The sequence below is a fragment of the Anolis sagrei genome, chromosome 2 (assembly GCF_037176765.1).
Source record: "Anolis sagrei isolate rAnoSag1 chromosome 2, rAnoSag1.mat, whole genome shotgun sequence".
Lineage (NCBI taxonomy): Eukaryota > Metazoa > Chordata > Lepidosauria > Squamata > Dactyloidae > Anolis > Anolis sagrei.
In genome coordinates this window covers 28,506,958-28,522,624 of record NC_090022.1, presented here as the reverse complement: position 1 = coordinate 28,522,624, position 15,667 = coordinate 28,506,958, and the positions used below count along the sequence as shown (strand labels likewise).

The 15,667-nt window shown below is 41.5% G+C and overlaps 1 protein-coding gene across 1 annotated transcript in view; it reads left to right on the top strand.

Moving 5' to 3' along the window:
* P4HTM (prolyl 4-hydroxylase, transmembrane) overlaps window positions 1–14,986 on the top strand; it is a 36,502-nt gene extending 21,516 nt beyond the window's left edge. Inside the window, exons 4-9 of the mRNA XM_060766483.2 lie at window positions 645–741; window positions 3,392–3,554; window positions 5,021–5,206; window positions 6,604–6,694; window positions 8,469–8,592; window positions 9,821–14,986. Coding sequence (XP_060622466.2) covers window positions 645–741; window positions 3,392–3,554; window positions 5,021–5,206; window positions 6,604–6,694; window positions 8,469–8,592; window positions 9,821–10,038 — 879 coding nt within the window. The 3' untranslated portion in view covers window positions 10,039–14,986. The remainder of the gene's footprint in view (window positions 1–644; window positions 742–3,391; window positions 3,555–5,020; window positions 5,207–6,603; window positions 6,695–8,468; window positions 8,593–9,820) is intronic.
* The last annotated feature ends 681 nt before the right edge of the window (window positions 14,987–15,667 follow it).

Here is a 15,667-nt window from a genome sequence, read left to right as displayed (position 1 = left end):
TAGACTGGGTAGACCTTTAGGCAATACCTTTGAGGTCAGCTCTCCACAAAGGATAGAGGCCCAGAAGAGAAATGTTTTCTGTCCAAAAGAACTGACCTAATTTAATGTCCCTGAGGCTCTTAGTCACATGTTGAAGCAGCACTTGTTTGTACCTTTCGTGCTTCATTGAGGAGAGACAACTGATAGCGTTGGTTAGTTCAGTTTCAGATCTGTATGTCCCACCAGTTAGATAAGACTCTTATTGCGTTCTCTGGTCACACAAAGCAGTAGTAGACAATGTTCAACTCAGGCATTGCTTCTCCTTTCTGCCACTTTTTTGGCCCTTGACCACTCCTGACTCCCCAGAAAACCCTTTTTCTGTTAAAAATAATGAATTGCCTGTCTTGAAAACTTTCAGAAGTTGCAGTTCAACTTTAAGTTTTGTTGCAGGGGTCTCTATGCTGTTTAACCATATATCACTGTTTGAATATAAGAACCACATTCTGCTGCAAGAGGTATTTCAAAGTTAGCTCTTTGGTAGGTCCAAAGATTGGAGATAGCTGTTACTATTGGAAGTTTGATTCCAAAAACATCAGGAAGTCTGCATAACACCAGTTCTAATCAGTGGTTTTCTAGAAGCTGATCCTTTTCTTTTTTAATTTCAGGTGTTGACGCACACCCGTCTAGGAAACGGCCGGTGGATGACGCCTGAGAGCATCCGGGAGATGTATACTGCTGTGAAAGCAGACCCAGATGGCAATGGTGAGCTAGAGAAAATGCTGCCTTCTCATACTGTTTACTCTTGCTCCTGCCCCAAGCAGATTTAGGCTTTTTGTAATCCAACAAATGGAAAGCTTCCAGAATTAGTAAAGCATGGGAAAAACTTGGTAGGTCAGCGATGATGTGTCTGAAGACTTTGGCTTCAGTAGTAAAGGACTGTCTGAAGGTGTAGCCTGCTCTGCATCCTTTAACATTGGCTCGAAATTTGTTGAATGCTTGGGGATGCAGTAATATTTAATACCTGAATTGTTTGACCATTATTTTGAAAATGATCTTAACTTGGCTCCTGTATTGCTCTGCTACGACCTTTATTATTCGATGGGCAGTTGGATAACCTCAGTTTTATGCTAGAGGCTACATGGCTTCCAGATGGCTTCAACCACCCCGCTGGCCTCCTGAGAGCTCCTGCTGGCCCGGATGCACACTGTGACCTCTCTTCTTCTAATTAGAATGCATTCAGTTGAACGCCTCTCCATTTCCTAATCAAATTAGGCAAACTGGCAAAGTGTGTACTCATCCTGCCAGCTTGCCTGGTGATCTGCAGAGCCGTTGGAGAGCTTACACTGGAGTGGGAAACAACACTGTGGTGAATGGAGGGCGAGGCTCCAAATCCGGTGGGCAACCCCATGCCCTGGTGCCCTTCTAGCTGATGACGTCTTTGGCAGAGGCTGGGGAGGATGCACTGTCCGTGGTGTTTCCAGCACTGTAAACATCAGCAAACAAAAAGACTTCAATTAAGTTTTCAGTGCTGTGTTTGGGGTGTCCAGGTGGGCTCCCTTCCCAAGTCCTGCTTTCATTGTTAGTGGTGTGGCAGCAAGAAAGCCAAGACTCATATCCTGGATATAGTGATAGATTATGGGGGGTCTGAAGCTGATGAAGGAATAGAAGATGTGAGTGTGTGCTGGAAATAAGTGACAGTCACGACTGTCCTAAGTTGCCCTCTCTTCAGAGGGCCATTGTTTTCTTTTCACTTCATAATTAACTGTGACTAGTGCTGCTGTTCTCCTGCTGTTTCCTGTGTGCAAAGCCTTTTTGTTAACATCTAGTATATAGGATAGCACTTGTTTGTTTTTAAAACCAGGTTTTAGCTCTCTTGTGGGCTGAGCTGTGATTAGAAAATATGCAATTGTCACCTGGACTTAAGTGTTCATAGACACTTCAACTATGACCTTTAACTGTTCCAAACCTTTTAGTCTGGCATGGAGAATCATTGGCCTTCCAAATGTTGTTGGGCTGCTGTTCCCATCATTACTAGCAGTAACCTGTTCTGACTAGTAGTGAAGGGATTTGGGGTCCAACAATGTCTAGAGAACTGTAAGTTGCTCGCAACAATCTCCAAGCCTCCAATTGGGAGGGATAGCCAATATCCTAGAACACAGAAACAGAATTCAAAACGATCTAAATAGATTAGAGAGATGGGCTAAAACTAACAAAATGAAGTTCAGCAGGGACAAATGCAAGATACTCCACTTAGGAAGAAAAAATGTTCCATTACCTGGGCAGACTCCTAGGACCTCATCACACTAGAGAATGAATCCATTTTAAATCTGGTTGCTGCCTCCTGCAGAATTCTGTGGTTTTCTAGTTTAAGAAGGAGCCTTTAACAGCCTCACTAAACTACAAACCTCATAATTCTGCAGGAGGCAGAAATTGGATTTAAAGTGGATTCATTCTCTAGTGTGATGAAGTAGCTAGACAGAGAAAGATAGTCCATTTTATGGGGGTGGGGGTTGAAGGAGAACAATTTCCCCCATTTTTGATGGCTATTCTCTCCCCCAGCTTCTCATGTCATGAGCAGTGGTTGTTTCGACAACAGTGACATGGGTGGGGGGAATAACAAGAAAAGAGGGAAACTCCTTCAAGCCCTCTCCCCCCATAAAATGAACTATCCTTCTCTGTCTAGGCCCCCTTTCGGCCTCCACCTTGATAATGAAACACTACTCTAAATTATTTATATATTCTACAGATACTTTTTCATGACGGTTCTTTCACAAATTATTTAAGATAGTTGGGTTTTTGGGGGTTTTTTTGCATGTTAAGGACATACCAAAGTTTCTACCAAAATCTTGCACCACATTCAAAATATCTTGTAACATCTGTTACTACAATTAAAAAAAACCAATTTGCTTTGGGCAACAAAGAAGGCATAATGTAAGGTTACACATTTGTAACTGTTTCATGTTGCTTTCTTTTTAGGTAGAAAAAGCATGGCTTGCCCAGGAAGGTAACCCAGTGTGATTGCATGGCCAAGTGACTCCTCAAATACTTGTCTCCCAGTGTCCTAATCCAGGATTCAAACCACTATACTCCCTGGCTCTAGAAGGATATCCCCCCCTTTACCTTTTGACTTCTATTCCTTTGATTTCTTAACATTTTTACAGGATACAAATTATTTTTTGTTGTTGGCAGGAAAAAAGCCAATTTGTCCCCAGGCCCTTCCTTGAAACTACAGAATACCTACTAAAGCCTGTGAAAGTACTACATGTGTATCAGATCTCAAATTAGCATATTTATCTCCAAAACGGCAAACTAGATACAAAAATCACTACTTGAGGATTGGCTAGTTCAGCTCCATTTTGCTGCCTAAAATGAAGCTGTCCATAGCCTTTTCTTTTTATTTCCATCTTGTCAGGTGTGCTGAGTTTGGAAGAGTTTAAGCAGCTGAACATCCGGGACTTCCATAAGTATATGGGAAGCCAAAAAGTGAAGATGAGTGATCTGGTCCGGAATAGCCAGCACACGTGGCTCTATCAAGGCGAGGGGGCGCACCAAGTCATGCGCTCCATAAGGCAAAGGTAATTAAAAATGCTGCCACAGCGCTACCTAACTGAAGTACTGGCAACAGGGAGATCATTTGTTAAAGATGTAAAATGATGCTGTTCCGTTTTGTTATCTTCTATAAGCTGCTCAATTTATCTAAATAGTATTATCTTATAAATAATTTGTTGTTGGGATTTGTTATTGTTGTTTTGAAAGTATTGGAAGAAAATAGTTACTGATAAGTTTGTCATGACTTACACTATTGCTAAGTGTATTTGTTTTTCTTAGGAATCCTTTTAAATGGAATTGCTCATTTCTTGCCCACTAATATATACAGGGTAGTGCAAGCAAAGTCTGAAATGTAAGTTGTAAAATGAGAGTATTTTAGATGCATTGTAGCATGTCTTTTTTTTTACTTTAAGAGGTATAAAAGGGGTTCTAGTCAGAATTGTGAGCAGAGGTTTCTAACCTTTCATGCACTGAAATGCCAAGAAAAATCCTCTTCTGTCCCAAAGAGGAATCCTTGAAGGTTTGCACAGAATCCTCTTCTGTGCAAAGCTTCTGTTTTTGTCAAGAGGGAAATTACAGTTGGCAGAAATAGGACCCTCTTTTTGTAGAATGGATAGCACAGGCCCAAGCTTTGTTATTCCTGTTCAACATCTTTATTAATGACTTAGATGAAGGGTTAGGTGGCATGATCATCAAGTTTGCAGATGACACCAAATTGGGAAGGAGCCAATACTCCAGAAGACAGGAGCAGAATTCAAAACGATCTAAACAGATTAGAGAGATGGGCTAAAACTAACAAATTGAAATTCAACAGAGACAAATGCAAGATACTCCACTTAGGAAGAAAAAATGAAATGCAAAGATACAGAATGGGGGATGCCTGGCTCGAGAGCAATACATGTGAAAAAGATCTTGGAGTCCTCGTGGACAGGAAGGTGAACATGAGCCAAACAATGTCATGCGGCAAAAGAAGCCAGTGATATTTTCGCCTGCTTAAATAGGAGTATAGTGTCTAGATCCAGGGAAGTCATGCTACCCTTCTATTCTGCCTTGGTCAAACCACATCTGGAATACTGTGTCCAGTTCTGGGCACAGCAATTTAAGGGACATGTTGACAAGCTGGAAGGTGTCCAGAGGTCAAGGGTCTGGAAAACAAACTCTGTGAGGGGCGGCTTAAAGAGCTGGGCATGTTTAGCCTGCAGAAGAGAACGCTAAGAGGAGACATGATGAGGGTCATGTATAAATATGTAAAGGGAAGTCATAGGGAAGAGGGAGCAAGCTTGTTTTCTGCTGCCCTGGAGAATAGGGCACGGAACAGTGGCTTCAAATTACAGGAAAGGAGATTCCACCTGAACATTAGGACTTCTTAACTGTGAGAGCTGTTCATCAGTGGAACCCTTTGCTGTGGACTGTGGTCGAGGCTCCTTCTTTGGAGGCTTTTAAGCAGAGGCTTGATCCATGTGGTTTAATAGATTTACTTCTCTTTCTTCAGGGTGATTCATTTGACCCGTCTGCCCCCAGAGATCGTGGAGCACAGTGAGCCCCTGCAAGTGGTACGATATGACCAGGGAGGGCACTACCACGCTCACATGGACAGCGGGCCAGTGTTCCCTGAGACCGCCTGCACGCACACCAAACTGGTGGCCAACGAAACTGCTCCATTTGAGACTTCATGCCGGTGAGTCGAGAACCTGACAGAAAAAGGAAAATTTCCACTGTTTTCTTCTTCTTTTTCTCAATACTCCATGCTAGATAGAAATCCAGTAATATTTCAGAGGAGTATTAAAACATTAGAGTCCTAATCTCACATTTGTGTGATAGTTAGAGGACTTGGTAAGCTGGCTTCCTTGGCTGATAATAGGATTCTTCTGTTTCTGTGATAAATGAAAAGATAAATAGTCCCTTCCTCATTTACGCCCATTATTAAATCCTTACTTCATGGTGGAGATGATGATGATGATGATGATGATGATGATGATGATGATGATGATGATGGAGGTGATATTATGGCGTTTGGTGAGAACAAGGGAGAGAGCCTTTCCAGTGGCTGCTCCCAGACACTGGAACTTCCTCCCAAGTGAAGACCTTTCTATGCCAGCAGGTCTTTTTGGGAGGATGAGTGGCACTCTTGGTGAAGCTGTGGGTTGGATTTTGTGTTGATTGGGAGTATTTAACATAATTTTCATTGTATTTATTATAGCTTAATTGTATTTTAACTTATATCCATTACACAAATATCTTAAGTGTTTATGTTGTTTTTCATTTTTATATGTGCCGTTTTTAAATTTATTGGGTTGTGTCATGTAATTGTGACCTGCCTTTAGTCCCCATGGGGAGAAAGGCGAGGTAGAAATTAAATAAATAAAATAATTATTATATTTGTTAGCTGTCTCTCCTCAGGGTTTTAAGTGGAGTACACCATGGTTAAAAGACATTGCTATGAAAGTGTGGCTGGTGGGATTGGATGGTTTAGAATAGCTTTCCACAGCCTGCTGCCTACTTAGAATCATAGAATCATAGAGTTGGAAGAGACTTCATGGGCCATCCAGTCCAATCCCCTGCCAAGAAGCAGGAAAATCACATTCAAAACACTCCTGACAGATGGCCATCCAACCTTTGCTTAAAAGCCTCCAAAGGAGAAGCCTCCACCACACTCTGGAGCAGAGAGTTCCACTGCTGAACAGCTCTCACAGTCAGGAAGTTCTTTCTAATGTTTAACTGAAATCTCTGTTCCTGTAGTTTGAAGCCATTGTTCCGCGTCCTAGTCTCTAGGGCAGCAGAAAACAAGCTTGCTCCCACCTCCCTATGACTTCCCATGATAACATTCCCCTCTGCCCATGCTGGATGAGGTAGGAAGGAGTTAACTCCCATTAATATTTGAAGAGTACTACATCAGAGACAGCTATTCTAGATATCTCCAGAAATTTCTGTCTTCCTAGTGAGCTCTGGGCTGAAAATGAGACTACACATTGAACAGGTACATCAAGAAAGACTTGCAAAGCCCAAATCAAGGAAAGTGTTATGTATTTTAGTGCTTTTGAGGCTAACCTATAGCAAACCTTCTGTGTTTCACAGCTATGTGACAATCCTGTTCTACCTGAATAACGTGACAGGAGGGGGAGAAACCACTTTTCCTATTGCAGACAATAGGACCTATGAAGAGATGGTATGGATTTTCTCTTCTCAGTTTTCTGTAAACAGAAAAAAAATCCTTATGGCTTTATTTGTTGGAAATAGCAACCTTCTCAAGCCTCCACTGGTTGTTTGTTGTGTATATAATTCAGATTGCTTACTATATTGTATATGTGTGTGTGTTGGTATGCAATTTGACCTTAACTCTTTGTGGTGGAAGGGGCTGCAAACCACGTGATCATGTCTGGGCTTGTTCTGGACTCAGACTCAATTAGACTTCAGTAGGAACAGGTGTCTGCCTTTAGAAGATTGCAGGAATAGTTCAGTTTAGACTTCAGTAAGATGTATGCTTAGAGACTAGACAGAGACTCTATTAGACTCTCAGAACAGAGAAATGCTTTGGGCTATGGACTATTGATTCTAAGAATGATGCCCTGTGTTACCTACACAGAGAAACTACTTCAAATCTATTTGTAACTGGATTGATAGGCAAAGTACCTGTATGCTGAGTACATGAAGTTTGTGAGTAAACCAGCTATGTTACTTTTAAAGAAGTCTACATATTTTTGTCTCTTGAGAGCATGATTTAAGGGAAAATATATTTTAAGGGAGAGTAAATGATTTTGGGCAATTAAAAGGAATACTTTTATATGTCCATTGGCATATCTTTGTCCCTAACATTTCAAAAACATACCTAGGTACATCAGTTTAACAGCTGAGAAACATAGTTGCCTTGCATAAATGCTAATGAATGCCATTTTCCCCAAAAGGTTATGACTCTTACCAGGTCATAAGAGGTTATGGCATCATTTTTCAAAAAAAGGTTATGACATCTAACAAGGTCATCCCTTTCCAAAGATCATAAAATCTTCAAAAAGGTTCTGGAGATTTCCATTTTCCAAAAGGTCATGTGACCAGTGGTTTTCCAAAAGTATTTAATGTTAAATAGATGAAAATTTGGTGGGTGAACAGCACCAAATTTGAAAGGGGCTGCAAAAATAGAGTGCAAAACCTAAAAGAAACAGCACTGTCAGCCAGTATAAACATATCTTGGTTTGCGGTGTGTGTAACTACACAGTTGCAAGGCATTAAATTGCACTGGATACAATGGGGCATAATATCTGAATAAGTACACATAAGATTGCACTATCCATCAGTCAATGGAATTTATTTGTGGAAATTAAAATCGATGTGAAGTAGTGAGTACATTTTTAAAATGCAAAACAAATCTTTGCATTGCAGTGTCCATGTCTTCTTTGAATATCTGAAAGGCAATTCTCTACCTTTTAAAAACACTGAATGCAATTAAAAGCTATGTATTCTGCTGCTCTATCTTAAGGGTCAATATGAGTAAGCAATGCTTTACCAGTCTGTAAAACCTTTGACATTATGCATTTTTAATTTTTTTATACTCCATATGCTTTTTCTTATCAGATTTGAAATTTACAAATTTGAGATCTGGCATATTGATACATTAGAGCAGACTTGAAATGCAGAGCACTTCATCTGGATATTTGGTTGTGTTTCTTAAACCATTCCACCCTATTTCTGTTCGCTATTATTTAATGGCATGAGTCCTATTGTTGATCCCAACTATGGTAGAGCCATTGGAACCATTGGATTTGCCTACATCTCAGCTTGCCATTCAACAACTGATTGTGAGAGTGTGTTCTTGCTGGAACTAGCTATAGAATTCCATCCAATATCATCCAATATATTTCCCAGTAAGGGAACTGTTTTATTCTGAGATCTATGTTAAGGAGAATACAGCTCAAAAAGCATTTCCATCTTTTTTCCCTCTCCTTCAGTCTCTGATCCAGAATGATGTTGATCTTCGTGACACTCGTAAACACTGTGATAAGGGGAACCTACGTGTAAAACCATTGCAAGGCACTGCTGTCTTCTGGTACAATTACCTGTCAGATGGGGAAGGTAAGGTGTGCTCTTCTTGAAACCACTTCTTTACATGAAGGTTTCTCCTCCTGACTTCTGATGAAGCTGGCTAACTGAGGCACCATTTACATTGCCATATAATGCAGTTTGGAACTATATCATATGGCCAGTGTAGACGAATATATTCCATTTTAATGCATATATTGCTTTATATGAATCTGTACTGACCACATAATGCAGTTGTTGGAACTCAACCACATTCCACACAAAGTTTATAGTCCTCATCAAGGAAATCGATGGCAGGGAAGCCCTTCCCCCATTGCCCTCTTTGTCTGCCCCTTTTTTCTGCTTGTTAGATTTCTCAGAGACATGCCTCTTTTAATCCAAAGTTTCCAGTCTGCATGGCAGGCCCCTGGGTCCTCCATTTTGTTTTTCTTCTGTGGGCATGAAGAGAGAAGCTGTCTCCAGAGCACTAGACAGTTAGATAGCCAGGCCCTAATTTTCCTATATAGAAATGTGGTTCTTTCAATAAAATATTTTGTCACTTTAAAAACTTGGCTCTGCTCCTGCAATTGCTGTGTTCGTATCAGGAGCGACTTGAGAAACTGCAAGTCACTTCTGGTGTGAGATTGTGTGTAATTGCTGAAGCTCATTCACTCTATTGCTAGCTCAAGAAACTTCTGATCTGCTAAAACTGCTTCTTCTATCGCTATTGCTGCTGATATAACTTTTAAAATGATTTTTTTCCTTTTTGAAATTACCCAACAGCAGTTTTAGCAGTAGACAATTTCTAGGCAGCAAACAAATCAAAAGGAACAAAGGTTAGGCTACTTTCATGCAGATGCCCTACTCACATGCTAATGGGTTGATCCCACTCGACACATAATCAAATAAGAAAAATCAAAAATGGAAAGTCATGGTGCTCTCCATGGGATCTTCTGCTATTGTTGGATTCCACTCAAAACATAAAATCTAGCTTGCTAATTGCACTCTTTCCACTTAACAGACGTTTCTTTCCTTTCACCCTGGACATTCTATAGATATATATGCTCCACTTGCTTTACTCTGTTAGGTCCTCTGAAGTGCTAGCCACAGATGCAGGCAAAACATCAGGAGAAAATGCTGATAGAACACAGCCATACAGCCCAGAAACCGCACAGCACCCCAATTTTAAACTTCATTACAGTACATGGCAGTGTAGATGGGATCAGGAAATCTAGGGGGCTGGTTTGTCAGGAGTAGTTCATGTGTTTTCATCTTCTTGCAGGCTGGGTTGGTGACCTAGATGAATACTCCTTGCATGGAGGCTGCTTGGTCACTGAAGGAACCAAGTGGATCGCCAACAACTGGATCAACGTCGATCCCAACAAGCGGCGGCAGTTCCAGTTCCAGGAGGAAATGGCCCGATACACAAACAAGGAGGAGGAGGACCCGAGCGAGTGGACTGTGGACAAATCCTACAGCCATGTGCATGTGGAACTTTAGTGTTTGGGGAGGCCTCTTCATGGACTCGGAAGAAACTTTTTTTTTGCACTAGGCCAGTCTCCTCCCTGTAATCTCCCCCTTCCCCTTCCCTTCCATCTCTGCAATTCTTCCCAGAGAACACTAGCTGTGCTCTGGCCTTGCATTTCTGATCTGACTGGGGAATGCAAAGCTTTGGATGGATACTCATGGCCATGAGTTCAGGTTTGGGGGAAAATCGATAATAGAATGATCAGGAGAAGTGCCATAGCTTGCCTTTTAGGGTCTGCTTGCCCCTTGTCTCTTTACTGAATAGTGGGCTTTGCTGCCTGGAGTTCTGGGTCTTAGAGTGATTCTACCCTTTGGCATGAGCAGGCAAGCTGCAGGATTTCAACTCGTCCTCATCCTGAGTCACATCTGTTGCCCTGCAAGGCAGTTATTTTCCTCCTCGATTAGTTAGCCTTGTAGCCACATTCCTGGTGCCTGTCCTTCTTTTGTGCTGTGACAAGATCTCTCCTTTGTGCACAAGTGAACTTGGATCCTGTCCCCCATTTAGAGATCCAGGGAGCAGTAAGATCAGGGACTGTTTCTGAGGTTAAGTCCAAATTGTTCTCCATGGAGTGTGGTTCTTAGCTCTTCCAGGACCAAGTCACCATCTTCCAGTGCACCCCTGTAAATGTTTACTAAGAAATGAGCTCCATAACTATATATACTCGTGTATCAGTCGAGGGCAGATTTTGGGGCCAAAATTATGGATTTTGAAATGATCCATTTCATAGAGAGGAGAAAGCATCAATGCCAATCCAGGGGACAATCTGCCTGGCTTTTGCCACTGTTTTCCTCCCCAGGGATTCAAAAAATCCAGAAGTGGCACCACATTGGAGACAGTAGAGGGGGTTGGTGCCTCTTTTTTTTTCCTGGGATGGATTATACTCTCGCTTTTTGTCCCTCTACTCAGAGAATACAAAGGTTTCTTTTGTATGAGAGTTAAGGGACAATACTCACATTGACCAATTGATAAGTTGACCCAGTTCTGCAGGGGTTGATTTTTTGACTAAAATTTCTAGACTTACACTTGAGTATATACCAGGCATGTGCAAACTTTGGCCCTCCGGGTGTTTTGGACTTCAACTCCCACAATTCCCAACAACCAGTAGGTTGTTAGGAATTGTGGATGTCTAAAACACCTGGAGGGCCGAAGTTTGCTCATGCCTGGTATATAGGGTGAGTTTCATAGAGCTTGTCGCCAGCTAATTTTGTACAGGAGTGCAGGCTTGCACACACTATAATAGAAAGCCTTTGAGAAGCTGTATGTTACGAAAGGTGTTGAGACTGCGAAGATATTGAGTCATTCCAGGTGATTTCGATTACTTATCCTGGATAATTTTTCTCAGGGTCAGACATGGTTCTAAAGAAGAGCATGGTTCTGAAATGTGTATTGTGTTGATTATCAGGGAAAAAAGGGAAGTGCTGAAATGTGCAATAGCAGCCGGTGTGCTGTATTTGTTGAGATTTTCCCTTCAGTCACTTGATTTGTGTGCCCCATTTCTTTATTGTAAGTCTGGGAGGGTTGGGGTTTTCCATTCCGTTTACTTTTCTGTTTGGACCAATGGCATAACTTCTTCTCACTGATAAATATACATCATGTGTGCAGATTGGAAGTCGCTGAATCTGCTAGATTGAGAGTTAAAGGCCAGTATGTATGCCAGGTCCCTATTTCCCACAGTTATCATGTTGTATTGCAGAAAGGATAAGTTTATTTTTTGCTGCTTTGGATACTATGACATGGAGCAATGGATTCAAACTGCAGGAAAAGAAATTCCAACAGTGTAATATGCTGCCTAGAAGTGTGATAGAGTCTCCTTCTCTGGAGGTTTTTAAGTAGAGACTGGATGGCCATCTTTTGGGGGTGCTTTGATTTTGTGTTCCTGCTTGGCAAGGGTTTGGGCTAAATAGCCCTTGAGGTCCCTTTCATCTCTGTGATTCTATGACAAATCCACCAGTAATGTGTCTAATCCATTTTTAAACCCATCTACCATAGCTGCCATTTTTGGCAATGGCCTATATAAGTTTTACATTTTGTCAAGAAATACTTCCTACATCTTTTGCTTTCCAGACCACTTTTACATACCTCTATTGTGTTATGCCTGTATTACCTGCTTTTTCAAAACCGAAAAAGCCCTAAGCTATGTATGTTTCTTCCTAGAGCAATTCTGTGACCATTTTGATTGCCCTTTTCTATGCCAAAGGCAGCAAGCTTGTGACCAGTGCTCCCACCATATGTCCCCACTGTGTCTAAAGGGTTCTGGCTGATAAAGAGGGCTGCAAGAAGTGGCCTTTCCTATTAATAGGGCTAACTGAGGGAAAGGACTGGTGTTTGTGAGAAATGTAGATTTGTGTATCTTGAGACAGTTTGCCCCTGGAAGAAATGAACTAAGGTTCCATCTACACCAACCATTTAATGCAGTTCCAAGCTGGCTTCCAAGCTGCAGTAGCTAGACAACAAACTCCTATAAAGGTGCTCCAAAGAAAGTCCTTAATGTTGATTAGTGCTCTGTGGTTTATGGAATCACCTTCCAGTCCTCAGACTGGTTCCAGGACTTCCTTTGTAATCTGTGTGGAGAACCTGTTTTCTTCAATATCAGTTTGTAGCTGACTTAAGTGGTCCGTGTAGATGTGCCCTCAGTTTCATAGAATGAGTGGTAATGTGTGTCTTTTTTGTCGCTGTCCTTATTGTTGTGTGCCTTGGTTAGAGGCCTGTGCAGTCTGTGACTGGCCAAGTCAAACATAGCCCACCAGCTGAGTATATTGTGATCTGGCAGAAGCTTAACATTTCTTTCTGTCCTCTGTCATCCCAGACAGTAGACAAAAGTTAGAGGTTGGGTTGCTGTAAGTTTTTGGGCTGTATGGCCATGTTCCAGAAGCATTCTTTCCTGATGTTTCGCCTGCATCTATTCATAGATGCAGGCAAAATGTTAGGAGAGAATGCTTCTGGAATATGACCATACAGCTCGAAAAACTTACAGCAACCCAGTGATTCCGGCTATCAAAGCCTTCGACGATACAAAAGTTAGAGGTTGATCAAAATCCGGGAAACCTATGTTTAACTTAGTGAGTCACAAGCTGTATAGGTCTGTGGCAAAATTATTGCGCTTTATAACTGGGTGAAGTTAATGGGGCATGTTACCACTCCACAGTCAAATTGTAGTTCCCATCCTTTGGTCTAAGTATTTTGTAGTTCAGCTTCCACAATTCCTAACAACTGGTAAGCTGGCTGGGATTTCTGGGAGTTGAAGTCCAAAAGAACCGGAGGATCAAAGGCTGGCAACCACTGAACTAGAGGAAGAGATGCCTGTCAGCCTTCTTTAAGTGAAAGAAGCAGCCCTCCCAGTCCCCAAACATGTGCCTGTAGACATCACCGACTGAATGCAATTTATGTTCATGAATTTATGATCATACACTTTAATACACTTAGTTTGCAAGGTGGGGTGGGAATCTTGAGATCCTCCAGATGTTGTTGGACTGCAACTCCTCGAATTTGTTATCTCTGGTCTGAGCTGCTGAGAGTTGCAATCCAATGCAGGGGGTGCATAATTCCCATCCTTGCTGCCTGGGACAGGGATGAAGTCACTACTATTTTGATAGGTTATTGTGAGGATGAGTAATCTTGAAGGTTCTTGTTTTTCCAAGTAATTCCAAGGTTCCTCAAATGTCATCACATAATCATTTTAGCAGTTTAGTAAGTCTAAGCAGATAAGTCTGCAAACCCTTTTTTTCGTGTCAGGACCAACTTGAGAAACTGCAAGTTGCTTCCAGTGTGAGAGATTTGGCCATCTGCAGAGTCATTGCCCAGGGACATCTGGATGTTTTGCCATCCTGTGGGAGGCTTCTTTCATGTCCCCGCATGGGAAGGTGGAGCTGACAGAGGGGAGCTCACCCCGCTCCCCGGATCTGAACCACTGACCTTTCAGTCAGCAATCCTGCCGACAAGGGTTTAACCCATTGCACCTCTGGGGACTCCATAGCCTATTGAAGTCTGTCTAATAAAGTGGTTCTCAACCTGTGGGTCTCCAGATGTTTTGGCCTTCAACTCCCAGAATCCTAACAGCTGGTAAACTGACTGGGATTTCTGGGAGTTGGAGGCCAAAACACCTGGGGATCCACAGGTTGAGAACCACTGGTCTAATAAATCTGTTAGCCCGTTGAAGTACTGTCTAATAGCAGGAAACTGTATGCTGTCTCAGACTATGGAGGAATTTTCTTCTCTGGAAGTTTTTTAAAAAGTTAGATGGCCATCTGTTGGGAGTGCTTGGATTGTGTGTTCCTGCATGGCTGAATGGGGTGGGACTGGATGGCCCTTGGGGTCTCTTCCAACTCTCTGATTCTAGACTTGGCTGAAAGGCCCTGCCTCACTTAGTACTACTGAAGTGCAAGCAAGTTGAATGCAAAAGAGATTTCTCTTCGTTGCCGTTCTTTCTGAACTAGGGCCTTGTATTTCTTTTGTGTGTATGTGTTTGCCCTAGAGCAGGCATTCACTTCTCAATTATGATATTTCCACATTACTAGCTAGTGATATGTAAACATGTAAGGGTTTTCTATTGTTTGAAGAAGCCAATAATTGGGTAGAAGTGTGTTGGCACTTTATGATTGTAATCCAAAAATACAGAAGTTCTCCTGAGGCCAGAAAGTAGCATCGATACAATGGCTTGCTTTGCCCAAAGGCATGAGATACGGACCCAAACCCACAACCGAAACCTCTTGCTGACCGTCGCTAGTCCGAGTGCCCTCACGTTGCTGGTTGCATTTATTAATTAAGTGATCAGCATTTATTTTGGTTGTTACCGTGTGTGTTCTTGACACCTTTGTATTCCTAAGTTATTTTGCTTCCTTATTTAATATTTATTTTATTTATTTATTATCCCATGCACAGACGTCAGGCTGTCTATCCTGCCAATAAAAAATTGGAAACCCAGTGTTGTCTGTTCTGTTGTTTTGAGCTCAAAGGACACCATGACTGTTCCTCAAAGACTTGCTTTATTAGACGTTCAGTGTGTAATGTTGCCAGTCTTAAATGTCAAAATACAAGCAACAACCTCTGCTGCCCCATGACATGATTTGTATGTGCTTTTTAAAGAATATGATTACACTATGTAACATAATTTTTGTTCTTGGGTTATAAATGTCATTTTCCTAATTGGTTCTATCATTTAAAATATGGAAAACGTTTATTACACTGCAAAAACATGGTTTTTGTGGGAAATCCTGCAGCACATTTTGCTATAGTTTTCAATGATTATTTCACAGACTCTCAACCAATTCAACGTAGTTTGTGGCAGCCACAAAAATGAAATTCATGGAGTAGAACTATTTTCAAAGTTAGTACTGCAGAATGAAATAGGAAATTACACTTGCAAACCCGGAACAGATTTTTTTTTTCAAATTTTCTTACATAGTGTTAGTGATGTGATGTCCACTATTAAAAACAACAGGCAAGCCATCATACTCTTTAATAATAATAATAATAATAATAATAATAATAATAATAATAATAATAATAGGATTTAAAGATCAAATTGGCACAAGCCAGTAAAGGTTGTTCCAGTGGTGACTGGCACACTGGGTGAAGCTCTTGAACACCTTGGCCTGCACTTAT